Source organism: Bos taurus, chromosome 23, assembly GCF_002263795.3.
Source record: "Bos taurus isolate L1 Dominette 01449 registration number 42190680 breed Hereford chromosome 23, ARS-UCD2.0, whole genome shotgun sequence".
NCBI classification, from domain to species: domain Eukaryota; kingdom Metazoa; phylum Chordata; class Mammalia; order Artiodactyla; family Bovidae; genus Bos; species Bos taurus.
The window spans coordinates 13,166,167-13,189,548 of record NC_037350.1 but is presented as its reverse complement, the minus strand read 5'-3'; the positions used below and the strand labels follow the sequence as shown (position 1 = coordinate 13,189,548).

At 56.0% G+C, this 23,382-nt stretch overlaps 2 protein-coding genes across 4 annotated transcripts; both read left to right on the top strand.

Moving 5' to 3' along the window:
- Positions 1–421: 421 nt before the first annotated feature.
- Positions 422–9,143, top strand: KCNK16 (potassium two pore domain channel subfamily K member 16). The gene is made up of 5 exons (XM_003587674.6): positions 422–2,072; positions 5,237–5,351; positions 6,474–6,640; positions 7,442–7,607; positions 7,931–9,143. The coding sequence occupies exons 1-5, from the start codon at positions 1,860–1,862 to the stop codon at positions 8,152–8,154; spliced, it is 885 nt and encodes a 294-aa protein (XP_003587722.1). The 5' UTR covers positions 422–1,859; the 3' UTR covers positions 8,155–9,143.
- Positions 9,144–10,263: 1,120 nt separating this feature from the next.
- On the top strand, positions 10,264–23,002 carry KCNK17 (potassium two pore domain channel subfamily K member 17). Of its 3 annotated transcripts, XM_005223367.5 has the most exons (6): positions 10,264–10,628; positions 14,188–14,302; positions 14,371–14,503; positions 16,020–16,180; positions 16,624–16,798; positions 22,277–23,002. In XM_005223367.5, the coding sequence occupies exons 1-6, from the start codon at positions 10,350–10,352 to the stop codon at positions 22,473–22,475; spliced, it is 1,062 nt and encodes a 353-aa protein (XP_005223424.1). In that variant the 5' UTR covers positions 10,264–10,349; the 3' UTR covers positions 22,476–23,002. The 3 variants fall into 3 exon arrangements, with proteins under 3 accessions (XP_005223424.1, XP_010816458.1, NP_776983.1); XM_010818156.4 differs by lacking the exons at positions 14,371–14,503; positions 22,277–23,002 and adding an exon at positions 21,835–22,264 and having other exon boundaries at positions 16,624–16,791; NM_174558.2 differs by lacking the exon at positions 14,371–14,503 and having other exon boundaries at positions 10,336–10,628; positions 22,277–22,997.
- The last annotated feature ends 380 nt before the right edge of the window (positions 23,003–23,382 follow it).

The following is a 23,382-nucleotide window of genomic DNA, read 5'->3' as shown; positions in this document are numbered from 1 at the left end:
CGGCAATTCCACTGTTAAGGACACTACAGGGGAGAAATGAAAAGTTACAATCCCACTAAAAGAGACTCATACGTGAACACTCATAGCAGTATTATTGATAACAGCCAAATATCTATCAACTGATAAATGGATATATAAACACACATAAAATGTTGGTACATATCCATGGAATGAAATATTATTCAGCCATAAAGAATGGGGTAGCGACACTTGCTACTTTTCGGATAATGAAAACATTATGCTAATTGAAGAAGCCAGACACAAAAGTCCACATATGGTATGACTGCATTTAAATGAAATGCTGTCTAACAAGGCCGTTTTGTATAGCACAGTGAACTACCGATATATTTGATATCCTGTGATTAAACTGTAAAGGAAAAGAATATATTTTTTAAAATGTATATATGTGTATAACTTGGAGAAGGCAATGGCACCCCACTCCAGTACTCTTGCCTGGCAAATCCCATGGACGGAGGAGCCTGGTGGGCTGCAGTCCATGGGGTGGCGAAGAGTCAGACACGATTGAGCGACTTCACTTTCACTTTTCACTTGCATGCATTGGAAAAGGAAATGGCAACCCGCTCCAGTGTTCTTGCCTGGAGAATCCCAGGGATGGGGGAGCCTGGTGGGCTGCCGTCTATGGGGTCACACCGAGTCAGACACGACTGAAGTGACTTAGCAGCAGCAGCAGCATGTGTATAACTGAGTCACTTTACTGTACAGCGGACATAGGTACAATGGTGTTAATCAACTATACTTCACTTTTTTTTAATGTTTAAACATGTCCAGATTAGGGAAATCCTGAGACAGCAAGTTAACTGTTGGCCAGAGGCCAAGGGGGCAGGCTGGACGAATGGAGGTGACAGCTAAAAGGTACAAGTTTCTGTTCTGAGGTTTTAAAAATATTCTAAAATTGATCTTGGGATAGTTGCAGGCCTCTGAATATAGTTGAACGGAGAAACCATCCAATTATATACTTTAAGTGTGTGAATGGTAGCATGTGAGTTATAAATCAAAAAAAAAAAAAAGCTGCTGCAAATACACACACACACACGCAGAGAAAGAGAGGAAAACACCCTCGATTCCACCCACCCGGAGTGAACCACTGTTAAGACCTCCGGGCCGGGAGGTACTTTGTTTTAGCTTCTTTTTACTCACACTTATGTCTCACCGACGTAGCCTCCCAAGGGAACCTGCTAAGGATTTCAAGCGAGGAGGACTTTCAGCAAACGCATCCAGTTTATTAGGAACATCAAGCCTCACACTTTTCCTGATCCAGGCTGTCCTTTGTCTGTTTGCTTTCCCCTGATTTGTCACCCAGATCTCTCATCCTTGGGTTCCCCCAAGAGGCAGGTCCATCCCTCCAGCCCCATTTCGTAGCCAAGGCAACTGAGTGCAAGTTTTATTCACACCCGTTCTGATTTCTTCCCAGCTCCTAAGCCTGGGGCTCAGAAGACGTCATGGGTGAGAAGCTGGGAGCTGCCAAGGGAGCGGGGACAGAGTGAAGGGGAGCATCCGATTTGGTCCCCAAACACCCATCCAACTTGGAGGCAGAAAGCGGGACATGATGCGCTCAGGAGGACCGTTAGGTCTCTTTGAGGGGTCCCTGCCACTGACCTGCTGCTCTCCATGGGGAAAAAAAAAAAAAAAGCCTGGGCGGGGGGTGGCAGGCCTGTTTGCACTCAGGGCACTTAGTGCAGCCAAGCTGAGCTGCACTGTTCAAACAGACTCCCCAGCCTCCGAACACCTGTGCCGCAAGGGAGGGTGAGGCAGGCAGGAGGCCAGACCAGATCCCCAGGCGCTTCCCGCCTCTGTTTCCACAGCCACCCCCACGGCCCTGGCACAGTCCTGGGCCTGCCATGCCCCGCACTGGGCTCTGCAGCCGCTGGGGCGGCCGGGTGCTGCCCCTGCTCCTGGCCTACATCTGCTACCTGCTGCTCGGCGCCACCATCTTCCAGCTGCTGGAGAAGCAGGCAGAGTCTCAGTCCAGGGACCGGTTCCAGTTCGAGAAGCTGCGCTTCCTGGAGAACTACACCTGCCTGGACCAGCAGGCCGTGGAGCAGTTTGTGCAGGTGGAGGGGACAGGCTGATGTGGGATGGGGGTTGGGGGGGCGGGGTTGCAGAATGCAGCTGCAGAGCCATCACCGATGGCTGAGGCCCCATTTGGAAGCCGAGCGTGATGGGAACAGAGAGCCAGGGGAGACCTGAGGTCGGAGTCTGGCCCCGGGGTCTATAACTGGATTGCTGTGTGATATTGGGCAAGCCACTTAACCTCCTTGGTCCCCTTCTAGGTGAGGAGAATAGTCTTATATGTGCCACAGATGTTTGAGAGCTGATTGAAAGCTCTTTCTAGGCTGCCACTTGCTGCATAAATGTGAATCATGTGTCAGGGCTACCAACACGGTGCACACTTCCGCCCCCACACTCCTCGCTTCCCCTTCCCCGGCTCCAGGCAGCTTCTTCCTCTGCCTTCCCACTAGCTCACCTCCCCCGTCCACGGGCTGCTGACCACACTATGGGTGGGAGACACAGATAAAGGTCAGGAGCAGCCACCACGCCGGCTGCCATGGACCTGGGCTTGATAAGCAACAGCCAGGGTGACTGAGCCCCACCCCTCTGGTGCCCATGGGGCATCTCTGGTGATGGATGGGTCACCCCTGCTTGGATCCCTTCTGTAGAAACTATGGGGTCCCAGTCCCTTCTCTCCCGGAAACCAGCCAAAACCAAGGTGTTGTGGGGGAGGGTGAGACCAGGGGGTCCGGTAGGGGACAACACCCACCACAAAGGAGCAAGCCACATGCAGATTCATCACAATGACTGGTCTTTATTGAGTGTTTATAATGTGCCCCAATCAGCAGGGAGCAGGGCCATCACGAGGGGGTCAGACCAATACTGGTCCATCCCCTGGGGCTCAGTGTTTTCTATGTGTTTCCTCGTAATTACCTATTGCCACCACTCTCTCAGATTTGCAGGTGGGGACTGGGCAACAGAGAGGTGGGATATGTTGCCCAGAGCTGCATAGTTAATGGCAGAGGCAGAACTCTAACCCAAGCCAGCTGCTCCTCGCCACACAGCTTAACATAAGTACAGGGGGCAGCTCTCAAAGGCTGGGCCCTGGCCTAGCAGCATCAGCCCTACGTGGACGCTCCTTACAAAGGCCACCCCTCAGGTCGCACCCCAGACCTCCTGAGTCAGGAACTCCAGCGGGCAGCCAGGACAACAGGCTGTGTGTTAACAAGTCCTCAGGCCACACTGATGGACCCCCAAGACTGGAGAACAGCAGGCCTTGAAGATGAGATGTGGGCTGGCTGGTCAGAGAACTTTCCAGAGCCATGAGAGGCCCTTTCTCCCAGGAAAAGGGGCTTCCGGCCTCAGGTTTCACTTCCTCGCTCCACAGCAGCACAGGGCTGAGACCATAGCACCCCAGTCAGGGGTGAGAAGGGCTCAGGATGGGGAGTAAGGCAAAGGCCCTGGAACCCCTCCACCCTCAGCTCCTGGTTGGAAGCAATTCCTGGAGCTGCAGAGGGAGCAGGGGAGGGACTGGTAGCTGGTATGTAATTAAAGGTACAGGCTTGACTGCAATCCTGAGGGAGGTGCCACTGATGAAAGGCCCCCAGACCTCCCCGGGGGTCCTCAGCCTCCTTGGGAGGGACCCTCACTTGCCAGGGGATGTCCAACTCAGAGGCAGAAGAATGCCAGGTAAGATTCCCAAAGAACACACGTGACAGTCATCGCTCCGTATCCGCGCGGGATTGCTTCCAAGAACCCCAGCGATGCTCTCCGTATCTGCCAGTGTGAACTGCGCTTGTGTGAATCTCCTGGATACGGAGGGCCTGCTCTACTGTTCAGATGACAGTAGGGGGAGCGGAGCTATAACAGTAACAAAAACAGTATTGAAGACCGACACCATCAGGAAACTTGCCCGGGGTGCAAGTCTGCCTTTCTCACCTGGGCACGGGGATTCTTAGAGAAGAATGGACAGTCCGCACTGGGAGCCCCACCCCCAGCACCCTCCGCATTGCGGCCCCTCCTCCGCAGGATGGAGACCCCCAGACTGGCGGAGGGGACAGCCAGGTCTTAGGGCCAGTGCTGCTCCCATGGGCTAGGGTCTCTGGGGAGCAGGCGTGTTCTGGAATATTCGGTCTGGCCTCTCTGGATGTGTGGGAAAGAGAAAGAGGCCAAGGTTCACATGAGAAGAGGCCAATTCTGCCAAAATGAGGAGAAGCAGACAGCCCCGGTCACGACATCCAGACTAGCCCGGCCCTCACAGGGGTCACCCCCGGCCCCTGCAGTGCTTGCTCACCCAGCCAGAGGGGAAACGATTCCCACAGGCACTGGAGGCTGGAGCTTTCCCCTCCCCTACCCCACCTCCCTCTGGCCTTTGGGGCTCTACCAGGTGGCCAGACTGCGCAGCTACCCTGGAACAATTCAGGGCTACAGGGGAGGGCTTTGGGAGCTGATGGGGGCAGGTGCCCCGCCCACCTCCAAGAGGGCTTGGCAGGGGACAGAGGGGCTTAGGCTTGAGTCTGCAGGATTCAAGTTCTATAAACAACAGCATGCACACACGTGCAACGTACGGCACCCATGCACACACCACATGTATACAACACACCACACATATACACCACCAACACAGATACACAGACACACACACACACACAGAGACCTTTGCCCTGGCCTCTGATGGAATTTCTGCTATAGACCTGGGACTCACCAGGGGGCGGCAGAGAGCAAGCCTGCCAGCTCACCTGGAAGCTCAGAGAACTCAAGGTCCTCTGTCCACCATCAGCCCCAAGAGAGGGCAGCCCCATGGCTTTCCTGTGGTCCCAAACCTCATGTTCGCAAGCACACCCTTCCAGGAACATCCAACTCGAAGTCTTCTCGTCCTGGCAACCCCTGGGGTCTCACTCTCTTGGCTATAGGTAACATGTCCCACCTGGATGACTCCATAAGTACTGTCTGTCCCCTTGGGGCCATCTCCCCTCCACTAGCCACACTTAATGCCCACATCACACTCAGCCATTGGCCAGCGAAGCAGGAAGTGAGCTTGGAATTCAGCGATCTTGGGCAAGTCAGCCACTTTGAGCCTTAGTTTCCTCTTCCATGAAATGGGAATGAGACTTAAGAACTTCATTAGGTGAAACAACAGGGAGACACTCAGCGGGGAGGCTGGCCACCAGCCGGTGCTGTCAGCAACCTCTTCCTCCCACCCCCTGCTGCTCCCCCTCCTCAACAGGTCATCATGGAAGCCTGGGTGAAGGGCGTGAACCCCAAAGGCAACTCCACCAACCCCAGCAACTGGGACTTTGGCAGCAGTTTCTTCTTTGCAGGCACGGTCGTCACCACCATAGGTAAAGCGCTGGGATGGAGAAGGCCACCCCCAGTACCCCTGCTGAAGTTTGAGTTCCCCAAAAGCAGTGGCCGAGACAAGGATGTGGTTTATCTCGGAGACGATTCTGGGAAGCAGGAGAAGCGGGAGAGTGAAACAGGAAGAAGTGAAAGGGCAAAAGAGTTCGCAATCATGAGCAGGGGACTGGTTAGAGCCACTGGGTTCACCAGTGCTGGGGACCCTCTGAGAAGCTAAGGAGAGCCCAGCCAAGTGGGGAGGAAACAGGCATATTTATCTACATACTCCTGCCCTGGCTGGTTGAGGACTGAGTCCGGATGTATGAATTCTCCAGCACTTCGGACCTGCCCCCAGACCAAACACCTCCTGTGGCCAGAAGAACCCCTCGGGTAGACAGAGAGGCAGGGACTTGGGGTGGGGAGTCCCCTGTGTGTCCAAGAGCTGTCCATACAGCTGCAGCTGCTGTCCCTGTGTTCCCAGGGGACACAGCACCAACAGCATCTGCTGTACTCCCTCAGCCAGAAAATCCACTCCCCCTCCCACAAGGAACCCCTCCATCCCGCGAAGCCCGATCTCCCCATTCATTCGATTAAGTTCAATTCCACACACCGTCCTTGAATTCAGGTGACATTAAAGCAGTTGGAGTGGAGGTAGCAGAGCATGAACTTGGATCACACCCAAGGACAGAGTGGAGATAGCAGAGTATGACCTTGGATCAGACCCAAGCTTGGCTCTCAAGGAGCTTCTGATACACTAATGAAGGATAAGATAAGCAGGCTAAAAATAGGAGCACAGGGCAAACTAGATAGCTAGATAGGAATGACACAGAGCACTGTGGGGAGTCACACCTGGTAAAGAGGAAGAGGCTGGAAGTCAGGAGGGCTTCCTAGAGGTGGTGTTTTTGGAGATGAGCCATCAAAGGATACTTACCAATCGAGATCATTCTAGAAGAGGTTGAGAAGAGTGTTCATGGGAACAGAGGAGCTTTCTCTTCGCCCCGCCCCACCCTCCCCCATTGCACCTCTCCTCCCCGTGGTGGTGGAAAACCAGCCTCTGCTAGAGTCTATCAGGGAGGCCGTTCCAAACTCTCCCTTCCTCATATTTGTACCCTCTCCCCCGCCTGCAGGATATGGGAACCTGGCGCCCAGCACAGAGGCAGGCCAGGTCTTCTGTGTCTTCTACGCCCTGGTGGGCATCCCGCTCAACGTGGTCTTCCTCAACCACCTGGGCACAGGACTGCGTGCCCACCTGACCATGCTGGAGAGGTGGGAGGACCAGCACAGACGCTCCCAGGTAAGGTCCTCCCTTCCCACAGCCCCACTGGGACAGAGTCTGTTGCACTCAAGTCGCCCAGAAGCTGATACGGAGACAGAGTTTGGCTAGCAGTGTGTTAGGGCTCGACACCCATGGACAAAAAGGACCAGGTGGAAGGAGGAACAAAATTGTGATGCAGGCTGGACAAAGCCTCAGCCCACCCCTCAAGGAGCTGGGCAGGTGCTGGTGGCACAAGCTGCCCCACAGTGGGCGCTGACGTGGCCAGGACTCTGCCCTGGCCTCAATCGGGCATGGCAAGGTGTGCCCTTGGGCCAGGCTGAAATACACCCTGACCAAGAGAGATGGCTGGAGGCCACCTGCTGGCAGCTTGGCTAGGCCTTCTTCGAAGGGGGATCTATCTGGGCACACACCTCCATGGTCATCAGAGAACTCCAATAGCCATCTCCACACCACCCTGAACACCCCCAGTGCCCACCCTGTCATCTGGGCCCTTGCAAAGCTGTGCAAAGAGGCAGAGGTGTAGAAGGACTGGGGACAGCTCAGTGACCATCTTCCATCCCATATCTAAGTCCTCGGGGTCCTGCACACGTGGACACCAAGCCGAAAGGCATCTCCAACTTGACCCACCAACGCAATCCTGCTGACCAGCTCTTTCCCTGGCCCGGACAAGATGTCACACAGAGATACAACCCCCGCCCCACAGGGTGCAGGCTAAGGACCTGACTATGGCCCAGCCCACTTCCTAGCTCGCCCCGGACCCCCTCCCCTGCTTATAACCATGGGCCTTCCAAGCAGACTCAGAGACTCTTCCGCTTCCAGCTGCTGCAGACCCTGGGCCTGGCCCTCTTCTTGGCACTGGGGACGCTGCTCATTCTCATCTTGCCGCCCATGATCTTCAGCCACGTGGAGGGCTGGAGCTTCAGCGAGGGCTTCTACTTTGCCTTCATCACCCTCAGCACCATCGGCTTCGGGGACTATGTCGTTGGTGAGAAAGGGGCAGCCACAGATCACAGGGTGGGGGCCACCGGGATTTGGGGGAGGGGGAGATATCAGTGGGGGGAAGTGGGTAATTCTTGAGGACCAGAGAGCCCCTGGTTATTCAAGGGAGACAAACACTTTGTGAGGCTGCTGCGAATTCTCACAACATCCTCAGAAGTCACTGGTCCGGGAACCCATCACCCTTCCCCCACCCCAGGGGCCTCGCCTGCTGATCCTTATTAGGGGGAGACTGGTGGGAACCCTTTTGGAACCTGGAGGGTGGCTGTCCCTCCGACCGCTGGCACTGATCGTGTCCTCCTTCCCTGCCAGGCACAGACCCCAGCAAGCATTACCTCTCGGTGTACCGGAGTCTGGCAGCCATCTGGATCCTCCTGGGCCTGGCGTGGCTGGCGCTGGTCCTCCCACTGGGCCCCCTGCTTCTGCACCGGTGCTCCCAGCTCTGGCTGCTTGGCAGAGGCCTCGGTCTCAAGGAAGGGGGAGCCCCCGAGACCAATGGGCTCCCTAGACCTCAGAAGATTCCCATCTCTGCATAAGCCCCCCAAAACCATGGCTGCAAAAGCCCCTCACAGCATCCTTTGTCCACCCCATAGGCCCCCTGGATTTCCTGCCACACCTCCTCCTTGGCCAACCCACTCACTTCCCAGCCAGAGCTGGTCTCAGGAGCTATCCAGAGAGAGAAAGGAAACAGGAGGGCCCAAGAAAGTGACAGAAAGGAGACAGAACGGGAGACGGATGTGTGCGGAGCAAAATGTGTGCTGCGATCCCCGAGCCCCTCCCTCAAAAGTGACCTGTGGGGACGTCCCTGGTGGCCCAGTGGTTAAGGCTCCACTCTTCCAATGCATGGGGTGTGGGTTCGATCCCTGGTCGGGGAACTAAGATCCCACATGGCCAAAAAATTAAAAAAAAAAAAAAAAAATGACCCGAAAAAGTTGAATCCAGACATGGATCATTATGACCAAATCTCCATCGCGCTTCCTGAACTGCCCCCACCCCCCACCCCAGAAGATCTCATACAGGACAATAAACAAAGGGCCGCTGTATCTGTGCCTCATCTGATACGTGTGCGGGGCCTCATCTGATACGTGTGCGGGGCGTCATCACATCCCCAGGCTCCAGGGCAGCAACAGTGACGCTCCTGCCCCCCAGGTGGAAGGACTAGACAAGCAGAGAGGCAAAACGACCCAGTGACCAAAACCTCATGGCACCGGCAGACCAAGATATGATGCGCACCCATGGGATCCGCTGGCCCAGGCGGGGACTCTGGAGCCATCATCATGCCTTCAGGAGGCTCCCAGCTAGAGGGGTGGGCAGGCTGCCTCCAGGTCTGCCTCTTCCTCTTGCCTAGAGGTCTAGAGCTGTCCGCGAACAAGGCTTCAGCACTCCCGGGCGTCCCACCCACTTTCCTGAGTATGGCCTCCCTTGACTGCCTCACGGCACCCTTTGATCTCATTACCCCTTCTGGGCTCTTACAAGCCCTTCCAAACCCTCCCTGGGAAAACACCAGCCAGCTGATCCCAGAAGATTTCCAGGAAATGAGCTGTGAGGAGGCCCAGCCTCCACTGGGAATATCTCATGCAGCCTGGCCTCTCTCCTGCCAGACTGTGACACCTCTGGCCAGAAGGAGAAGACAGATTTATACCGGTCTATCCCAAGCCCAGAGCTTCCCAGGTGGCTGCACTAGTGGTGCAGAACTCACCTGCCAATGCAGGTAGATGTTAAGAGACACGGGTTCAGTCCCTGGGTCAGGAAGACCCCCTGGAGGAGGGCATGGCAACCCACTCCAGTATTCTTGCCTGGAGAATTCCAGCGACAGTGGACCCTGGCAGGCTACATACTGTCCATAGGGTCGCAAAGGGTCGGACACGACTGAAGTGACTTAGCACACACGCACATATCAAAAGGCCCGAGCTCACCACGGACTGCAAACCTCTCTGAGCAAGACAGACCAGGGACCTCTGGACTGGACTGAGGTTAGACCGTGAAGCCGAAGAGGCTCTGGGTGGGACACTCAGGGAAGGATCTACAGCAGCAAGAGACCCGGGCTACACCCAGGACTTCCTGGCATGGAGGAGAAGCCTGAGAAACTGGGAACCCCCAGGACTCTTTATATTGAATCCTTCCTCCATCCTGGGTGGAGGAGGGAATAGGTAGGGGGGCATCTTCAGAAGCAGGGAATGGACAAGCCCGCTGGCCGAGACGCCTCTTGCCTCCCAAGTTCACGGGCAATTGGCGATAGATTGCTGGGATCTCGCATCCTTGGGTATATAAGGCAAGAATGGTGATGGGAGAGATCCAGAGAGGACTTGACAGGCAGCGGGTCCTTGGTAATAATCCCAGGGCCCCAGGAAAATAAACTTGCCTGCCACTTTCTCTTCCCCCTGAGTGCGGTCTGCAGGAGTTCCTCCCACCGATTGCTACATACAGGACACGGGGAGGCCCTGGGCCGGTCTTTCCCAGCGCCTGCGGTCACCAACAGACCTCCCCTTCTTCCTGAGCTAGGCGTGCCTGGGGGTGGGCACTCCACACGCATTCGAGGCGGGGCCAGATGCCCACAGCTTGCCCTCTTTTTGTCCCCGGGATTGGATCCCAGCGCGGGGTGGGGCAGGGCTGTCCCATTCCCCAGCACACACCTCCTCTGCTGAGAAAACGGGGCAGAGGCGGGCGTTAGCGAGAGAAGGGACCAGCCGAGCTCCTCCCTAGCCCTTCCTTTGCTCCTCGGTCCGGGTCCATGGCTCCCGACTCCCGCCTCTCCGCCTCTCCGGCTAAGAGCGGATGGAGAGCCTGGAATGCGAGCGAGCGCGGGGTCCAGGGCTGCGCGGTACCGGTGCCGAGCACATTGCTCCTGCTGCTCACCTACCTGACTTACCTGGTCCTGGGCACCTGCGTGTTCTGGGCGCTGGAGAGCCCCGCGGCGCACGATTCCAGCAAAAGATTCCAGCGTGACAAGTGGGCTCTGCTGCGGAACTTCACGTGTCTGGATGGCCAGGCGCTGGACTCGCTGATCCGGGTGAGGGGAGAGTCTGGGCGGCCCGGGCGCGGGGGCGCTGGCTCAGCGGACCGCACGGGCACGGGGAGAAAGGGCACGGCCCGGCTCCGGTCAGGGCACCGCCAGGAGCACTTCTCCGAAATAAAGGAAGGCACGGACGCGCGGACGACTGGGGGCGCGCGTTGCAGGGAGGAGACCAGAGTGCTGGGCTGGATGGATCCCGATGCAAAGACCCCGGCTCGGGCGAGAGAAATGCGCAGCGCGGCGCCGTGAGCCCAGGGTTCTGGGCGAGAGGGCGGGACCCTCCCTGTTTGGAGAGTTGCGTGGCGCACGCATCCAAATCTCGGGGTGAAGGCGATAGGGGGCGCACTGACGGGGTCCAGGGCTGGTGGGGCCCGACCGGGTCCGGGTAGCGTTAGGACAGAGCGCGCTGCTCAGCTTGGGAGAAGGCGGGAGGGGTCCACCTGGGAATTTAGGGCGCTGTGTCGGGTCGGACAGCGGGCGAAGGGCGAAGGGGCACCCATGGCCCCTTCCACAGGAGACCCACATGCGAATTTGAGACCTGGGGGCGGGGACAGCAGAGGGCGCTGGTCTGGTCTGATGATGAGCGAGCCGGCAGCAAGATCTTTGGAGGCTGGGAGGAAAGGGGGTGCAGAGCGCTCTTGTCCCCGCTGCCACACACACACACACACACACACACACACACACACACACACACACACAACGCCCCAGGTTAAGTGGAATGGGGCCGAGGTGCAGGAGCCAGGGGCCCGGGGATTTGAGGTGCGCAAAAAGAAAGCAGCAGACACAGGGACGTTCGGTGGCTGAACCCGGGTTTCTCCGAGTCTGAGGGCACGCAGCGAGGGCCCAGAGGGTCTGCAGGGGTCGGTGGGTGGGAGGATGCAGAGATCGTGGAGGGCAGAGACTGCTAAGTGGGTGGGGGAAGACTCAGCGGGGCGAGGGGAGGGAGGCAGGCAGGGGAGGGTTCTTCCAGGCCTCACGATGGATGAAGGTCTCCTTCGACCCTGGGCTGGACGGAGGGCTGCTCGGATCTGACGCAAGCTTCCATCTCCGGGTCCCTGGCTTGGTCCATGAGCGCAGACAGCTGCACCCCTAGCCAGACGTCCCCGCTCTGCAGTCCGGGTGCCTTTTCTGGCGAGGAAAGCAGGGCCTGTGTCCCAGAGTTGCCAGCCCAAAGCTGGTCCCCAGAAGGTGGCAGGGAATTGTGTCTGGTGGCGAGGGACAAGGGCACTGGAGCGGAGGTGAAGTCCTGAGCCCTGGGACTGGGCGGATGTGTCAGGCCTGGAGCCCAGCAGAGGACTATCTCTGCTAAGAATCTCAGATGACACCTCCACCTTATCTCTAAACTTCTACAAATACAGACCGCCTAGTCCTAGAGGCTATGTGACACTCCCCTTGAAAAGGTGGTGAACTTCAATTACGAGCAGCCTGGCCCCCCAAAATATGACAGTGACAGCAATGGGAATGATAGGAAATACTTCTATGCAGCGCTTACTGCGAGTCAGGCACTGTTCCTAATGTGTGAGCTCGCTCCACCCCCACCTGTCTCACAGGTGGACGCCATTATTATCGTGCCCATTGTAGAGATGGAGAAACTGAGGCTCAGAGAGATTACATACAAAGGCACGGCTTCATAGTCAGAGCGCTGGGGCTCTCAACCACCATGAGGACTGCCTCAGTGCAGATCTGCATACGGGGGTGCTTCCCAAGTTTCTTAGCGGAGCTCTCATCTCTTCCCCTCCACCCACCTCCGGCTCACCTCCACTTCACCTCCTTCCTCAGCCCCCTGTGGCTTCAACCATCCCCAGGAATACAGATGTGGTGTCTCCAACCCAGATCTCCCCAGTGAGGGCAGACATGTTCATGTAACTTCCTGTTGTTGTCGTTCAGTTGCTAAGTTGTGTCCAATTCTTTGTGACCCCCTAGACTGGAGCATGCCAAGCCTCCCTGTCCCTCACCATCTCCCAGAGTTTACCCAAGCTCATGTCCATTGAGTTGGTGATGCTATTCAACCATCTCATCCTCTCCTGCCCTCTTCTCCTCTTGCACCTTCCTAGCAGCCCTCAAATTCCCCCCGGGTCAAGAGTAAGCAGCTCTGCTCTTCCCTGCTCCGAATATCTGTCCCCGCATCCACACACCTTCAGGGTGCTCTTAGATGTGTCCCTCACTACCTACACCAAATAAGGCCAGAGCCCTGGGCTTCTGAGAACCTCCTCTCTGTGCCTCCTGGGCACTCCATGCCGGGATGCAGGCCAGGCCCTCTCCATCACTCACCCCTGCAGGACTCTCTCCTCTCTGGATCTGCCAGCATCTTCTGTACTGCCAGCTGCCACGGAGCACACATACCTGAGCTTGCCTCCCCTTTACTCGGTGACCTTGAGAGAGGCCTGCCACTCCATCCCCAGCCTGGCTGCCAACTACCTTTCAGTCTCCCTAGTCTATATCCCAGACACAGTCCTCCCTTCCAGCCTTTGCCCCTGTGGTCCTATTTCCCTAAACGTCCTTCTACCAGGAACAATCCTAGCCAACCCTCTAGGAAGCCCCAACTAAAGCATCACCCTCAGCTGCCTTCTCACATTTGTACAGAATGCTAATGTTGATGACACACATTTTTTAAAGTACGTATGGAGGCAAAATAAGCACCTTTCAGAAAATCGAGAATCATGGGGGAAAACACACATAATCCTTAAAAAAACTGTATTTTGTACTTTGGTACGTTAAAGAAAAGCAATCACCCTCTCCATGAAGTCTTCTGCCCCTACCCCCATCAGAATGCACACCTTTCCTATCCTGTATTTCTACAGCATTATATTCATAATAATGATAATGATAGCAGTTGCTAACCTTAACCATGTTCCAGGTACTCTTCTAAGCCTTTACACCTAATAACTCATTAAACCTCAACAACTCCACGAAGTGGGTGCTATGAGTATTCCTGTTTTACAGAGAAAGAGACTGAGGCACAGAGAAGTTGGCTATCTTGCCCAGCTCACGTAGCTGGGTGCCTAAAGCTTCATGGATGACACTGTATCAAAGTTAGTTGAGTTTGGGGACTTCATTGGCAATCCAGTGGTTAAGGCTGCATTTCCAATTCAGGGGGACGATTCCTCATCAGGGAACTAAGATCCCACATGCCGATTGGCATGGCCAAAAATATAGATAGATAATTTAAAAATTAAAAGAGACAAAGTTAAGTTTGGCTTTGTCGCACTGAAAACTGAGGTCATGTCTCTTTCATCTTCAGCTCCCCTGATACCTCACATGCAGGTCCTGACCAGGGCTTGTTGCAAGAATGAGAGTGAACAGGAGAGAAAACAAATGGCCATACCTGGGGCTGATCTGGGCTCCAGGGTAGACAGGGGAAGGAGCTGTCCCCATGCTCCCTGCCCTGGGGGAGGCCCTGGTTGGAGAGGAAGAGCCTCTTTGCCCCGGACAGGCTGGGATCAGAGTGGTTACAAGGACAGCCGTGTGTGTGTGTGTGTGTGTGTGTGTGTGTGTGTTTGGGTGCAGGGGCCCCATTGCCCCAGAGAGCCTGGTGGTCACTATAGCCTCTCCCCAGGGCATCATCGAGGCATACAAAAATGGGGACATCGTCCTTGGCAACACTACCAGCATGGGACGCTGGGAGTTTGTGGGCTCCTTCTTCTTCTCCGTGTCCACCATCACCACCATCGGTAAGAGAAGAATGGGGTCAGGGAGGGTTGCTGGGGAGGGTGGCCTTGCCTGAGAGACCGGGGACCAGCTTCTTTCAGAGGCATTACTAGGACCTCAAGCACAGTCAGGCCGAGCAGCCTGGACACCGCCTGGGAGCAGAACCTTGGTCTTACGGAAGATGTGCTGAATCGGCTCCTGCCCTCCACCCAGGTTCCTGGGAGGTTTGTGAAGTCCTGCTCTGGGGATTTCTGCTAAACAACTTTTCAGGAAGCAGAGGGTCCCCTGTGTAGCGGTAAAGACCCTATGGGCACTGTAAGGGTCCTGGTCTGCTCAGTCAAGCACTGAGCCTGGAAGGGCGGCAGGAGGGGGTGCAGGAGAATAAGGGGAACTTGGGAAGGAAGAAGGGACAGAACCCCCTGTCTCAGCCTTGGGAGAGGTGGCCACTGTCAGAGGCCTCCCCCCAGCTCACTAAGGCACCTCCTCACCCCCATCACCATCCTCCCCAAACCCCTCTCCTCCCCCACACACAGGGACGCCCGAATAGTTCTCATTCCCCTTCCTCTGGCCCCATCCTCAGGAGAGCAGAGGCGAAACTTGTCCTGGGAAGGTGTCTGGGGGCTTTTGTTTGGAGAAGAAAAATGGCCTAGACCCCTCCAACTCTACACCCAGGAAATAACTCAGTGGGGCTACCTGATCAACCAGCCCGGTCGCCCCGCCCCGGAGCCTGCATGACACCATACTCACCACCAGGTGGCAGGCTGACCCCACTGGTGGCTACAGCTACCTCCTCCAGCCAGGACGCTGGCCCCAGAAAACCAGGATCCCAGCCGCCCCCTACTCCCACCCCGCCCCACCCCACCCCCTGCTGCCCCTTCCTCCCCAGAGTGGAGCTAAGAAGATGCACCCAGAGGACTCTGTATCTGGCTTTAAATTAGACAATACTTCTTGGAAGCAGATCTCAGGCTACCCGGGGACTTGGGTAGTCTTCCACCGTGAAGCAAGCATGCTTGGGAGGCCCCTTGACTCCATGGGCCCCAGAAGGATGAGGCAGGATGGTGTTTATTCATCCTTACACCCCAGGGGTCTAGCATAAGCCTGGCATACCGTGGGCACTCAACAAATGCTGACACGTTAATAAATTCCAAAATACCCATTCCACCAGCATTCCCTGAGCTCCAGAGCAGGAGGGGCTGCTGATGTAGTCACTGTGGTCCAGGCCTCCTGGGTGTGCAGGGCGCCCTCATCTCTGAGCCCCACACCCCGACACCCCCTGCCCCAGGCCCACCTGATTCAGAGGTTCGCAGCCTCTCTGCCCAGCTCTACCATCCCCAAAGTGGACTCTGTCCCTCTCCCTTCTCTCCGCTCAGTGTAGCCCTAAAACTGTCTGGGCCAGCTCTGAGTGGGAGGAGGGCCCTAGGGGCTCTGCATCCTTCCGTCCCCCTCCCGCGTCTCTCCACCCGCCCAGGGAGGGAAGAAGCGAAGTGAGGACAAACGGGATTCTCACGTTTTATGGTGCAAACACCGTCCCTCCTAGAGCATTGGTCTTCCAGTCTGCAGGACTGGGGCATGACCTCCATGGGAAGGGAGGTTAAGGCTGGGCTGAGGGAGGGAGTGTGTCGGGCCCTGCACGGCGCCTGGGAAGGGCACCCCAGCTGCCGCGTCCCATCCATAACAATGGTAGAACCAGGGCCCCTGAGGATGGAAAGGCTCCCTGAAGTGTCCCCTTGCTGCCCTCAGGCTACGGGAACCTGAGCCCCCGCACGATGGCCGCCCGGCTCTTCTGCATCTTCTTTGCTCTCGTGGGGATCCCGCTCAACCTCGTGGTGCTCAACCGCCTGGGGCACTGCATGCAGCAGGGGGTACACCGCTGTGCCCGCAGGCTGGGGGGCGCCTGGAAGGTGAGGGGGCCGCGGGGGTCGCCGCCGCCGCCTGGAGGGAGAGTCTCTGGTAGAAGAGGATGGATGCTGGCAGTCATGGGGTGCCCCAGGGGGTGGGCCACTGGTGGAAGCAGAAGGTCTTTCTGGAAATCAGGGTTCCCGGTGGGAGTGTAGTGGGGTTGGGGGGTCACTGCCCAGAATGGGGGAGGTCTTCAGTAACAAAGGGGCATCAGTGGGGAGACACAGGAAAGGCACGAGGCAGCCAAGCCCTTTTCAGGAGCCCGGAGAACACGCACTGGTGGAGAAGCCTCAAGGGCACCTCCCTCCTCATCCAAGGGAGTGCTAGCCCTGTCTGCAGCTCAGTACCCTCCAGGCTATCTGCCCGACCCCGCCCCACCATCCCACGGCCGCACACGCCAGGCAGAACTAGCCTCACGGGGGCTGGTCGCCGTGTGCACCCACAGGACCCGGCCAAGGCCCGGTGGCTGGCGGGCTCCAGCGCCCTCCTGTCGGGCCTCCTGCTTTTCCTGCTGTTGCCCCCGCTGCTCTTCAACCACATGGAAGGCTGGACCTACGTGGAGGGCTTCTACTTCTCCTTCGTCACTCTCAGCACCGTGGGCTTCGGCGACTACGTAATTGGTGAGACGCGAGGGGCACCCTGCATGCATCTGCTCGTAGCCTGCATCCCTGGGCACCTGCTGCGTGCCCAGCCCCATGGGGTTTGGGGACCCAAAGTACAGAGCACACAGGCTTAGTTTGGCTGGTTTAACCTGCCTTTGTGGTGTGATGGGGTTAAGGCCTCCCAGCTAAAAGTGACAGCTGGAGTTTGAACCCAGCACCTCGGGTTGTAAGCCACATTTCTAATCATTCTGAGGAACCTGAGGATCCCACAGGGTCACATATTATTTTTAAAGCTTATCAGAAGAAGGGGGGCTCTGAGTCCTCTCCCCCATCCATCTTTGGCCAGGGCCTCTCTCATTCACCTCTCCCCCACCTCACCCTGCCCCACAAAATGCCAGTTCCTTACTGTCCCTGGGTTGAGGGCCACGTCGCCCCCATCACAGTGCAGGGGTGTCTGGCAGGAGAGCCTGAGAGAATCAGAAAACCCCAGCCTCTCCCAGCCCCCAGTCAGCCTCCAAACTCTTGAGTGTTAGAAAGAAAGAGCTGTGTGGTCCGGAGTGTCCAGGGTGGGGTTTATTCGGTGGTCATCACCCATCGTGGACGAGGTAAACAGGAGCAACTGTCCTCGCAGAACAGAGCCAGGTGGGTGCCCAGCAGGGGGCAGCAGAGAGGCGTTCTGTGGGCACAGGGGCAGCCTCATCCCCCTTCACTCCCTGCCCCTAAAGGGTCACCAAACGAGCATTGGCCCCCCAGCACCATGACACGCAGGCCTCAGGCGGGCTTTGTGCCCCACCTCCCATCGCTGATCCTAAACCGGGGAGGAGTCCCTTCTCTCCTTCAGAGAAAGACAGAACCCAGACTGGAATACGGAAATGAGGTCCCGGGACTTCCTTGGTGGCCCAGTGGCTACACTCCATGCTCTCAATGCCAGGAGCCCAGGTTTCATCTAGTTCTGGTCAGGGAACTAGATCCCGCGTCCCACAGCTAAGACTCGGTGCAGCCAAATAAGTAAATAAATTTAATAAAAGAAGAAATGAGGTCCTACCAAAGTAACAAAGAGCTAGCCCATTAAGAGTAATGATTGTCACTGAATTTTACTGAGGAGGAAGATGACGCTCAGAGAGGCCAAGCCATTTGCCTGCAATCACACAGCTAGTAGGACACGAATTCTGATCTGTTTTTCTCCAAGAACTCTTACCCTTTCCAGACGGCCTCCCATAACCCCCGTCTGGGCCGCAGTGTTCCTGTCTGTAAAACGAGGGGCTGGGCCGGGTGATGGCTCAGCGCCTTCTGGCCTGGGTGCCAGCCCGCTTCCCTGCACCTCTCCATCCCCAGGGTCCGGGGTCGGGGCCTCATGGTGCCCCTTCCCAATGTCCCCCATCCTGGAAGGGATGCTGTTGCTCTGGAAGGAAGTCTTTGGGATGGTTTCCTCCAAGTGAGTCATGCTTCCACTCCCGGCCCCAGAGGAGAAATGTGTCTGAGGACAGGTGACGCCAGCGTCCCCAAGGCCTCAACTGCCCCCCAAACACACACAGACACACGCACACACACACGCACACACACACACACACGTGCAGCTCACAGACAGGTGACGCCAGCGTCCCCAAGGCCTCAACTGCCCCCCAAACACACACAGACACACGCACACACACACACACGTGCAGCTCAGAGAATGAGTTCTGGATCTGTCCTCTCCTCTCTGTTCCCACTGCCGTCTCCCTAGTCTAGGCAGGGCCATTGCATATGGCTGGTTGCCCAGGTTGGGCACTGCACCACCCTAAGCGGTTGCCATTCACACAGAGCACAATGAGAAGGGCACCCATGGACTGGAACAATCTCTGTCCTTGTGTCCCTTTGGCTCTTATGACCTTTAAAAATTACAAGTTCCGGAACTTCCCTGGCTGTCCAGTGGTTAAGACTCTGTGCTTCCCATATGGAGGCCTTAGTTCAATCCCCACTTGGGGAACTAAGATCCCACATGCCATGGGGGCCAGCCAAAAAAAAAATTCATGTCACCTGCCCAGCTCCTCTGAAAACCTCAGGGCTTTTCTGTAGTCGTTCTGGCCCCCTCCCACCAACTCTCCCCCTTACCCCAGGGCTCAAAGGATGAAACTCAGGATTTGCCCATTTTAAACCCACAAGTCCTTTTTCTCTGAGGGTGCCCCGCGCAAAAAGCGGGGAAGAGAAATGGGAATGGGACCCCTAACTACAGTCTCTTGGTGCCCACTGACCACTGGGGCTCCAGAGTTTGGTCCTAGGTGGGAAGAGCTGACAATAGGCTCCTTAGAAGCGTGTCTGGACAAACCTCTGTGGGTTGTTAGGGCGCTCTGTGAGGATGTCCCGAGGCCCCATGGTCCCCTGAGGGAAGGCAGGGCCAGGGGGAGGAGGCAGGCATCTCTAGACATGGCACCCTGGAAAGAGGAGACAAGGTCTCTGCCACCACTGGGGGAGCAGGGGCTTGGGAGGTGGGCCGCGACCTCCACACAGCCATCTCTGCAGGAGCGAGGAGGGCTGATCAGAGGGTCCCTGCTACCCTGTGAGCCACCCTGTGGGGACTGATAGGGCAGGGAGGCTGGTGTGTGGGGTGCAGGACCCCCAGAGCCCCCTCCCACCACATGCTGTGACTGAGAAGGCCTGGTATGAACCCATGAGGGCCCTTTAAGTCCACAGGGGTGCCGGGCAGACCATGCCCACAGAGTGGCAATGGGCAGCTCTGTCCCCTGCACCACGCGCTTTTCCTTCTGCAGCCATCTCAGCGCCTCATGACAAGTGACCACATGTACCCTCATTTGCCCTCTCCGTGAGAACACACAGCTCTGGCTTGAGGCTACTGCAGCTGGGCTGGTCAGAAGAGTATTTCCTGGGCACCCACGTCCAGTGGGGAAGCAGGGAGCTCAGAGTGGAGAGGGAAGGCAGGGCCTGGTCACATAAAGAGCCTTCTCAGGCTGAGTCATGAATTTTGGACTCTGTCCTAAGACTACAAGAAAGTTCTGAAGGTTTTCAGAGGAGCTGGGTAGGTGACATGATAGTGCCTGTAATTCTTAAAGGTCACAGAGCCTAGTGGAGACAAGGACAGAGGCCATACCAGGTCCACGAGCACATCTTCCTTGTGCTGGGTGTGAATGGCAACCTTCTAGGGTTGTGCAGTGCCCAGCCTGCACAACCAGGCCCCCGCTGCCTCACTGACAGCCCCAGAGAGGAGAAAGAAGTTGATGAAAGTCATAGTGCAAGCAAGCCAAGGACAGGTCTAGGATAGACTCCCAAGCTAGGGATCCTCATGTGCACATGTTCTGGAATCTTCCATAGCTGAAAGGGGACAATCCACCTTCAGCTCTTCCCCATGTCTCTCAGCCCTCCTTGTCCTCTAGGGACAGGGTCAAACCCCTTTCTCGGATGGGAATGCTGAGGTCCACCACCTGGACTCTGGGCCTCCACTGTCCCATGTCAGCAGCCACAGGGGCGTTGTCTTCATAGCCGTTCCTCTTGTCCAAACGCCGCGGTCAGAGCAGCCCCCAGGTCCCAGCCGCTTGCCCCTCCTTGGCCCTGCAGCCAGCCCCCACGTCCCCCAATTGCATTTGCAACTCAGTTGAGCGCCTTGCCAGCTGCCGGGTCTCCTGCTGCTTATGATTTCAGCTAAAGAAAAAATGAAATCAGAAGGGAGAAGAACACCTCCTCCCCTTTCCATCGACAGGAGCAAGCCAAGCCAACGGGTCCCCAGGGGCAGAGAGCTGGCTCACAGCTGCTCTCATTTGGGACCGCCAGCGGAATCGTGGCCTCCTAACCCAATCAGCGTAATCCAATCCAGGCTGCTGCCAGGTGGTGATGTCAGGTCCAGGGCTGTGCGCTCATCCCCGAGCTGGGACCCAGGAGATGCGTCCAGGCTGGGGAAGACAGCGAGGAGTGGTAGTGTTGGGGCCAGCAGGACAGAATGGGAAGTGGACAGAGAGGTGGGTAGTGTAGAGATCGGAGACAGAAGAAGATGTCAGGGAAATAAAAGGCCAGAGCTCTGCCCTTTGAACAATCTTGTTCTGATGAGGGAGGTAAGATAGACCCCCAGGACAGAGGGAAGAACGAAGTTATACGCAGCCTCTTATATATATAATTTTATTTATTTTTAAATTTATTTTTGGCTGTGCTGGGTCTTCGTTGCTGTGAGGTTACTCTCCAGTTGCTGTGCGGGCTTCTCATTTTGGTGGCTCCTCTTGTTGCTGAGCACAGGCTCTAGGGTGCTTGGGCTTCAGTAGTTGCGGTTCCCAGACTCTAGAGCACAGGCTCAGCAATTGTGGTACTCAGGCTTAGGTGCTCTGCAGCATGTGGCATCTTCCCAGACTCGGGGGTGAACCCTCATCTCCTGCTTTGGCAGGCGGATTCTTTACCACTGAGCCAACAGGGAAGCCCTGGAGCAGGCTCTTCACATGACCTACCTAAGCCTCACAGGGAGCTCCATCTGTTTTCTCCTTCCGTCATTCCTTATCCAGTCCTGATCCGTGGGGCTCCAAAGCTGAGAAAAACAGTCACCTGACTACAGATGTACTACAGATCTTACATGCCAGGCATGTACGATATGAACACGTTACGATATGAACCATATGATAATCACAACAGTCCTAGAAGGTGGACCCTCTTATTGTCCCCGATTTATAGATGAGGAAGCTGAGGCCCAGAGAGAGTAAGTAACTTACCTGGCCAAAGCACAAGGGCTGTGAGAGAGGGTAACACAGGGGCTCAGTCTAGTCTCTGAGCTGGGATCTGAAGGGTGAGGAAATGAAGAGCATTCTGAACTGCAAGGACAGCGAATGCAAAAGCCCTGGGGCAGGAAGGTTGATAGATGGAGAAACAGGGGAAGGACCAGAGTAACCGGAGCACAGCGCTCAAGGGAGAGATGTGCAAATCCAGTCTGGAGAAGCAGATGGTGGGTGCTGGGATGAGCCAAGAAGGAAAAATTATTGTCCCCATTTCACAGGCAAAGGACATTCAGGCAGATGATAGTCACACAGCTAGTGAGAAATGAGCCTGGATACAAACCCCAGCAGTTCCATTTCTTCTTCCTAAAGCTGCTGGCAAGCTGCCTTTCCTTTGAGAAAACCAAACATAGAAACAGGCAAACCGCAGAGCAGGTATTACACACTCTCGGAGGGTTTCCTATGACAGTTTCTGATTCAGTGATCTGGAATGGAATCCAGACCATTCGCACTTCTAACAAACTTTCAGGCGATGCTGATGGTGCTGGTCCACAGGCCCCACTTTGAGAACCACTGGGACAGAGCATAAGCAGAGTCCTTCAGAAAGACAAAGGGGAATTTTAGGGTCAAAACTCTAGGAGTTAATCCAGGAGGCTTCCTAGAATCCTAGGGAGGTGATCCCAGCCAGCTCAGACCAGTTTGGACCCCCCCACGTTCTGCTTATACACACAAAGCCATGTGTGTCTGTTTCTGTTTGGGGAACTTGGTCCTGACTTTCCCAGGTCTGCATCCTCTGACTTTGCTTCTCCCTCAGGAATGAACCCCTCCCGGAATTACCCGCTGTGGTACCAGAACACAGTGTCTCTGTGGATCCTCTTTGGGATGGCGTGGCTGGCATTGATCATCAAACTGATCCTCTCCTTACTGGAGGCTCCACGAGAATCATACTCCTGCTATCCTCAGAGTTCCAAGGGGAACTTCAAGCCCCGAAGCTGGAGTCAGGGCCTGGATGAGGAGGCAGGACCCCACTCCCCACAGCCAAGCTGCTCTCCAGAGGGGCAGCACCCAGAACCTTCTACTCAAGTCTCATGCTGCGGAAAGGACAGCTAACTATATTCCAGCATTTGTTCCACTTTCTTCTTCAGCAAGAAGATTATTGATTTTAAGCTCAGCATAAGACCACCCAGACTAGAGTTTACAGTTTTTGGTCTTCCCTTGAAGCTAGGTGCAGCTATATGATTAAATTTTATCCAGTGGGATATACAGAGAAGTAATCTGTGTGACTTACAGATGTGACTTACAGTGTGTGGAGGGTACTCCTCTTTACCACTCCCTTCTAGCTGGCTGCAATGGTGGCTGGAGCTCTGGCAGCCATGTTGCACCATGAGTTGGAGGCCATGTTTGAGAATGGTGACACAATGAAATAGAAGGAGCCTGGACTCTTGACGTTTGCAGAGCCACCATAACAAACCTGGACTGGATTCCACCAGACTTCATTTATATAAGAGAGAAATAAAAATTAAGCTTATTTAAAACACTATGAATTGAGTTTTTCTGTCACTCATAACCAAATCTAATGCTAACTCCAGGTGACACGTGTACCCAGAGGCAAAGGCAGCTTCTGAGACTGGAGCATATTAGAGAAATCACTCCCTCCCCAGGTGGATTTGCCCCAGACAGGAGGAGGGAATGGACTGAGGGCTGCAGTGCAGGTCCCCACAGCCCCAGAGACCTTCCAGGTAAATTCATTACAGATTTGCTGATACCTCTCAGGGCTCCTATAGGCAGCAGGCAACTGGTCCCAGTTTGGCTCCTAATTCTTACTCAATCACTCACTATACCACAGAAAAGCCTAGAACAGGCCAGTGGGCTCCTCTTGACTCAGCCTGCCCCACTGCATTTGAAGGCTCCAACCACTGT

Bases quoted from the DNA above. Each gene is read 5' to 3' on its own strand.
- KCNK16 (XM_003587674.6), top strand. From the start codon at position 1,860: ATGCCCCGCACTGGGCTCTGCAGCCGCTGGGGCGGCCGGGTGCTGCCC. The intron at 2,073-5,236 runs GTGGAGGGGACA...CCTCCTCAACAG, and splicing joins CCGTGGAGCAGTTTGTGCAG to GTCATCATGGAAGCCTGGGT. The intron at 7,608-7,930 runs GTGAGAAAGGGG...CTTCCCTGCCAG, and splicing joins CTTCGGGGACTATGTCGTTG to GCACAGACCCCAGCAAGCAT.
- KCNK17 (XM_005223367.5), top strand. From the start codon at position 10,350: ATGGCTCCCGACTCCCGCCTCTCCGCCTCTCCGGCTAAGAGCGGATGG. The intron at 14,303-14,370 runs GTAAGAGAAGAA...ACCGGGGACCAG, and splicing joins GTCCACCATCACCACCATCG to CTTCTTTCAGAGGCATTACT. The intron at 14,504-16,019 runs GTTTGTGAAGTC...TGCTGCCCTCAG, and splicing joins TCCACCCAGGTTCCTGGGAG to GCTACGGGAACCTGAGCCCC.